General features: G+C 38.4%; 1 protein-coding gene across 1 annotated transcript; it reads left to right on the forward strand.

The window, feature by feature from the left end:
• Positions 1-3,282: 3,282 nt before the first annotated feature.
• LOC145157436 (uncharacterized) lies at positions 3,283-4,068 on the forward strand. The gene has a single exon (XM_079076473.1). It carries the CDS (start codon positions 3,283-3,285, stop codon positions 4,066-4,068), a length of 786 nt encoding a protein of 261 aa, XP_078932599.1.
• The last annotated feature ends 3,323 nt before the right edge of the window (positions 4,069-7,391 follow it).

Consider the following 7,391-nt stretch of genomic DNA (forward strand, 5'->3'; position numbering starts at 1 on the left):
ATGTCTTTTTGTGAGACATCATGAATCGTGTCCCATTTGCTTTGGGTACAATATCGATTACATGTGCTATAATATTTATCCTTTATAAATTTCCCAAATGCCTTGGGGCATTAAGAAAGGGGAAAGGTATAGAAGTGGATATGACTAAAGTGATTAAGCAATTGTCGAGGACAATCTAAGGTTTACCAAAGATTGGTTGCTCAGGGACAGTTGGAAGTATAGTGTTATTCTAGAGGACCATATTGACATAGTCTGAAAAGAGGCAACTCTTGTTCAGAAGTAGTAGTAAAAATGCGAATATGGAGTTGTCTCCATAGGTGGAAGTTATCTGTGTAAGATTAGAAAACTTAATGCAAGAAGGATATTCAAAACAATGTTGTTTGAATTAGTTTCCATGGAGTTGATCTTCATTGGAATGCCCTGTAATGACTGTTGACAAGTCTTTATGACCTTGTACATATTCATTACAAGAGGGTCAGTGCATACAAGTTTAAAATCTAAACAGATTTCAGGAAATGATAAGAATTTGGAACTCTTACATTTTTCGATAAGGAGTTGGGAGTGTGAAAAGAGAATCATTGAAAGTATGTTCAATCGATCTAGTTCACAAAGTAAGGATCATAGACAAACATAGAGTGCATACTTGGTGTATGGCAAAGCTATTGTTTTGAAAAACATAGTGTACTTGCTTGGAGCATGGGACAACTAGTGTTTTTTAATTCAAGTATAAAGTTGATAAAACCGAGACAAGGAATAATGAGTAATCAGTATTGTGATAAATGAATGTGTCTTATTTATATTCATAGGTTTTGATACCATATTGGATTCAATTATTCTTGTGTTTCATTTTGCATGTTTTGACTTCCAGAATAAACTAGGTTATTCTTCCCAAATGACTAAGTTATTCAAACCATCCACAGTCGGTCATATGTTGGAAGTAGATATGAAACAAGACTATCATGGGTTGGCTTGTAGAGGTCTAAGATGTTGGACAAAGTGGTGCTACAACACTCATGAGTGCTCATAAGTTCTGAGTATTGGATTCAACCCGCGCTCATTTGAATCACTTCATGGATTTTATCACGAGTGATCATGAGACGATAATATCTTATATTCTTCAAACCTAGAGATATGAGTTGTTACTATGAGTTGGTTATACATTGATTGCATGAAAACGCATTGGTAACTCGATGTTATAAAACGTGCCTTTGTGTATGATTCAACAAGTAGTAGAACAAGCCATATGAGTCGAATTTTATCCATTCCTTTTACCTTCAGGATAAAAGCGATATTTGTAGGCCCCTCGATGATTTAGTGATGACACATGTGAGTGCTTGGCTAAGCCAGGACTGATTTGATTTGTTCAATCAGTCAGTCGTCATAAATAGGAAATCGGGAAACAACAAATGGACAGAGAGAATGATTTATAATCCATGTCTCAGTCCATATGATATCTAGAATGGAGGAATATATGATCCCTTATCTAATGGACAAGTCATTGACAAGATCAGAGTTCAGTTAACACGTCAGAGTTCGACAGAAGCTTTTGAGAGCTACGATTGCTAGCCGGGTTTTGAAGTCATACTCAATAATAGTTTTAGACTTATCCAAGTGGGAGACTGTTGGATTAATGTCTAAGTCCATAACTATATTTGGTATGTACTTGACCCGACCCGGCATGGTCCATTTGGGTTGCATCGCATCGAGAAAATTGGATAGACAAGATGAGGAAAAAAAAGATACTAGTGATATATATTAATATATTATAAGTTCTAATATATTAATATATAATCATATTATTTAATTAGTATTGATCAAGAATTAATTTATAATTAATTAAGTGATCAAAAAGGAACTAATTAAATATGGACTCTTAGATATATATGTGTGATGGGCCAAGTTCATTTAGGTTGGGCTAAGCTTTCATGGATAGTCCATGGAGTGTTTAACCCATGGATCATATGAAATGAAGGGTCATGGGTTTAACCCTAATCTCCACACTATATAAAGATGTCCTTGGTTGGTGAAATTGGCACTAGTGTGTGTACACAAAAGGGCAAGGCCGATTTCACTAGAGAGAACCAAAGTATCCATATTCTCAAGGTTATTCCAAGTGTTCATGGTGTTATGTGAACCATTTGAGGTGTCACACTTGGGGCACTAGGCACTCAAGCTTCATGAAGACAAGTTACATCAAAAAGGTATGTATACTTGCAAGTATAATAGAGAAAACATAGATCCAAGGTATTTAGGGTTGTATGTGCACCATAGGATGTTGTAGTATACTAAAACCCAACACCTTTCAGTACTCCTAGAAACCTTGATTCTAGTAACTTCTTAAACAACAATACTATCAATACTAATTATATGAATGTTGATGTAGGAATAAGTCCAAACATGGCTAGGGAACTTCAGCAGTTGAGATAGATGATCTCAATCATACCCGAGGTAGTTAAACCGATACCAGAAACATCTCCAACAAGTCACATGATCTCAAAATTTTCTCATGCGATAGCCGATACCGAAGCTCCTAAGCTCTTCCAGACGCCTAGCATGAAGCCTTACGATGGAACTACGGATCCTGAAGAGCATCTAGCACAATACCGAGAAGGGATGGAGATCATTCCCTCCCAATGCACTTGAAGGAAGCTTGCCTATGAAAAGGCTTTGGTTCAACCCTCACGGGATCAACTCTTAAATGGCTGCTAAACAACCTTCGAGAAGATCATTAGTGATCTCTATCGGGTGGTTCAGGATCCTAAGGAACGACTTATGGATTTTTTTAACAGGTTTGGCAGGGAAGCTCTGAGCATCCCCAACATTGACATGGGGACCGATGTGGAGGCCTTCAAGATGGCTCTAAGGAAGGATTCACCCTTCTATGAAGATCTTGTGATGAATCCATGCAAGATATTGGACAAAGTTAGGTACCGAGCATTGAGGTTCATAAGGCTTGAAGAGGATAAAGAAGTCTAGAAGTGGAACAACCCTTCAAGTCAGTACGAGAATCCCAGTAGGAAGGCCGAATCCTCGGCTCCAAGATCCTACAAATCGAAGCCCTATTCCAAACGAGATCATCACAGGTTTAATGCTCTCGAAGATGAAGGAGAGGAAGAGGAACCTCCTAAGATCATTGACTATTGTTTTTTTGTGGATGTTTCAGGTTTAATCTATTCTATGCAGGATCTCGGAGACAAAGCAAGGTGGCCAAAGAATTATAACAAGTCCACCAATTGGAAAGACAATTCCAAATGATGTGCTTACCACCAAGATTTCGGTCACATGACGTTGGATTGCATAGCCCTAAAAAAGGAGATCAGCTACCTCCTTAGCAAAGGGAATCTTAAAGAGATCCTTGGAAGAAAGAAAGAAAAGTACAAGGAGAACAACCAGGATGGTCACAAGATCCCGGAGAAACCAGGATCTCCACCCACAAACACCAAGATAGTTAACATTATCTCAAGTGGATCTAACATTTGTGGTACTTGTTATTCTCAGGCTAAAAGACACGCCAAGGTCTCTAAAACAGAAAAGGAGGATAGACCACAGAACAATACCTCAGTTAGCAATGAAAAGGAAATCACATTTGACAAGACGGACAGAGAAGAGATCCAGGATCCTCACCATGATAGACTCGTGATACCACTGTACATTGCCAACCACTTCGTCATAAGGATCCTTGTTGACGGAGGATCCTCGGTCAACATCATACTCTTCTATGCACTGAAGAGGATGAACATCCCAGAATCAGAGATAATCAAAAGATCCTCGGTCCTCGTAGGATTTAGCAGAGAAACGAAACATACCATCGGGGAGATAAAGCTACCAATATACATAGAGAGGGTAAACTTTATACAAAATTTATGTGTTATAGACACCTTATCTTCTTATAATGTGATATTAGGTAGACCGTGGATCTACGAGATGAAAGTGGTTTCATCAACATATCATCGGTGTGTAAAGATGCCTACTTCGTGGGGAACATTGAAGATCATGGGAGATCAACAAGAGTTAAAGGAATGTTATAAAACCACTATGAAGCCTATGGCGAAACCCCAACACGCATAGCAATTAACCCAGTGGGCAGGACATGTTCTAGAAACGAAGGAGAAAAACGTGAAGGAAGTGCCCCTAAACAGCGAGGATCCTGAAGCCAAACTCCTCATAGGATCCTCAATACCCGAGAAAATTGAGCAAGACCTGTTAAACTTCCTTCGAACCAGAAGCAAGACATTCACATGGAAACACGAAGATATGACAGGTATAGACAAGAGTATTATCACCTACAAACTTAATATTGATCCTTCTTTCAGACCGATACATCAAAAGAGAAGGAAGTTTGCACCCGAGAGGAATCAGATAATCCAAGATGAAGTGGAAAATCTCCTTAAGACAGGGATGATCAAGTAAGTGAAGTTCCCGAGATGGGTAGCTAATGTAGTTGTTGTAGAGAAGAAGAAAGGCAAGTGGCGAGTATGTGTAGACTACACGGATCTTAACAAGGCCTGTCCTAAGGATCCTTTTCCTCTACCACACATTGACTATATGATAGATGCAACGGCTGGGCACGAACTCTTAACCTTCTTGGATGCTTCAGCGGGATTCCAACAAACCCAGATGGAACCATCCGATCAAGAAGATACAACATTTATAACACCAAAAAGTATATATTGTTACACTTCAATGCCTTTTGGTCTTAAAAATGCAGGTGCATCATATTAACGACTGGTGAACCGGATGTTTAAACACAATCTAGGGGAGACCACGGAGGTCTACATTGACGACATGGTGGTGAAGTCCATGAAAGCTGAAGATCATCTCAGGGATCTCAAAGAAGCCTTCGACATTCTAGACGAATACAACATGAAGTTGAATCCGTCTAAATGCCACTTTGGGATGAAGTCAGGCAAGTTCCTTGGGTATATGGTAACCAAGAGAGGAATAGAAGCAACCACAGAGCAGATCAAAATAATCATCTAGCCGAAATCTCCATCTTCAACAAAATACATCCAAAGATTAACTGGAAGAGGTGTAAGCCCTTCTGCAATCAAGAGGTTCATTTCAAGATCCTCAGAAAGGTGTAAGCCCTTCTATGATATCTTGAAGAGTAACAAGAAGTTTGAATGGACCGAAGAACATGAATAAGCTTTTCAGGAACTCAACGGATACTTAAGTTCCTCGCCACTGTTGGTGAAGCCTATAGATGGAGAACCACTTCTCATTTACATATCGGTATCCTCAAGTATGGTAAGTGCTTTCCTAGCCAAGGATCTTAACGAAGACCAACATCCTATCTACTATGTAAGTAAAAGTATTTTGGATCCTGATACCAGGTATTGTAATCTCGAAAAATTAATTCTTGTATTAGTAACTGCTTCTACTAAGTTAAGACATTATCTCGAGACACACACTATACATGTGAAAACTAATTATCCTATTAAGAATGTGATGAGAAAACCAGAGATGTCAGGAAGGATGGAAAAATGGTCAGTAAAGTTAAGCACATTTGACATCAAATATGAGCCAAGATCTGCCATAAAGTCACAAGTATTAGCAGACTTTGTGGCTAACTTTAGTTATGATCTACAAAACGAAGTAGACATTGAAGCTGAACAACTCCTAGAAGATGAACACTTAGGAAAATGGACACCATTCACGGATGGAGCTTCAAACCAAAAAGGAACTAGGTGAGGGATCATACTAAAATCGCCATAAGGGGACATCCTACCCCAGGCAGTTAGTTATGAATTCAACACAACCAACAACGAAGCGAATATGAAGCACTCATCATGGGACTACAATTGGCTAAGGATCTTCAAATGAAGGATCTTCTGGTATTTTTTGATTCTTTATTATTAGCTAATCACTTTAATGGATCTTATGTAGTGAAAGGTGAAGGATTAACATTATACCTCGAGATCCTCAAAAAATTAGCCTCTGATTTTGAAAACTTTTGCATACCCAAGTTCCCAGAAAAGAAAACACAGAAGTAGATGCATTAGCCAACTTAGGATCCTCCCTAAGGATCCCACCAGAAATGAAGATCCCTATAACCCACAAAATAACTCCAGTTATAGAAGCCCTTTCCGAAAAACCCGATGATCCTGAACAACCAATAAGTATAGCAGCCATCGGAGATCCTGAACCTCATATCCCTCCTCAAAGGGATCCCGAAAAACAAGATCCTCGAAAAAAGCGAAAGAGGCTTCAAAACAAGAGTATCAAGATTCGTAATAATCCAAGGTAAACTCTATAAAAAGTCAATGGTGATGGGATTTAGTATACTACAACATCCTATGGTGCACATACAACCCTAAATACCTTGGATCTATGTTTTCACTAATTATACATGTAAATGGTTTCCAAGGCATTAAACCTATAACTAGTATGCAAATTGTCATAAACAATACAAGATACTAGTTAGAGTAGCATACCTTTTATGTGGCTTGAAGTCTTGATGTATTTGGTGTTGCTTGAAAGACTTTGGCCTTTAAGAACATAGTGCCCCAAGTGTTGCACCTCAAATGGAATCACAACTCACCTAGGACAAAGCTGACTCTTAATAGAGAAACTCAATGCACCAAAAACACCATAATTTTGTAAGAACTTCTAGTTCTGTTTTTAGGCAATGGACTACATATTTATATGTGGGATTTCAAGAGTCATGGATATAACCCAAATCCATACCCATGGGTTTTTATGATCCATGGTTCATGTGGCCCAACTCTTTATGTATCCATTCATAAACTTGGTCCATCATGGATCATAAGCCCAACACATATAAATATAACTAATTACCATAATTAGTCCCCATAAATTTAATTAGTCTCTTTTGATCACTAAATTAATTCCAAAATAATTCTTGATCAATACTAATTAAAACATATGATTTCATATCAATATATTAGAACTTATAATATATTAATAAATCATATATAACCTTCTGTCAAGAGTCCATCCTAACAAATTGCCCTGGTGTTATGCAACCCAAACGCACCATGCTACTCTCGGGTCGAATACATACCAATAATAGTTATGGGCTTAGACATCTAATCCAACAGTCTCCCACTTGGATAAGTCTAAAACTATTATTGCGTATGACTCCAAGATCCTGACTAGCAATCGTAGCTCTTAAAAGCCGTTGTCGAACTCTGAGCTAGTCAATGACATGTCCATTCGATAAGGGATCATATATTCCTCCATTCTAGATATCATATGGGCTGAGGCATGGATTATAATCATTCTCTCTGTCCATTTGTTGTTTCCCGATTTCCAATTTGTGACGACCGACTAATTGAACAAATCAAATCAGTCCAGGCCCGGCCGAGCACTTACGTTTGTCATCACCAAATCATCGAGGAGCCCATAGATATCGCTTTTATCCCTCTAAG

This window comes from Lactuca virosa, chromosome 2 (assembly GCF_052849685.1).
Source record: "Lactuca virosa cultivar CGN04683 chromosome 2, Lactuca_virosa_CGN04683_v6, whole genome shotgun sequence".
NCBI lineage: Eukaryota > Viridiplantae > Streptophyta > Magnoliopsida > Asterales > Asteraceae > Lactuca > Lactuca virosa.

What these genes read in the sequence shown, in the direction of transcription:
- LOC145157436 (XM_079076473.1), top strand. Translation starts at nt 3,283, where the DNA reads ATGACGTTGGATTGCATAGCCCTAAAAAAGGAGATCAGCTACCTCCTT.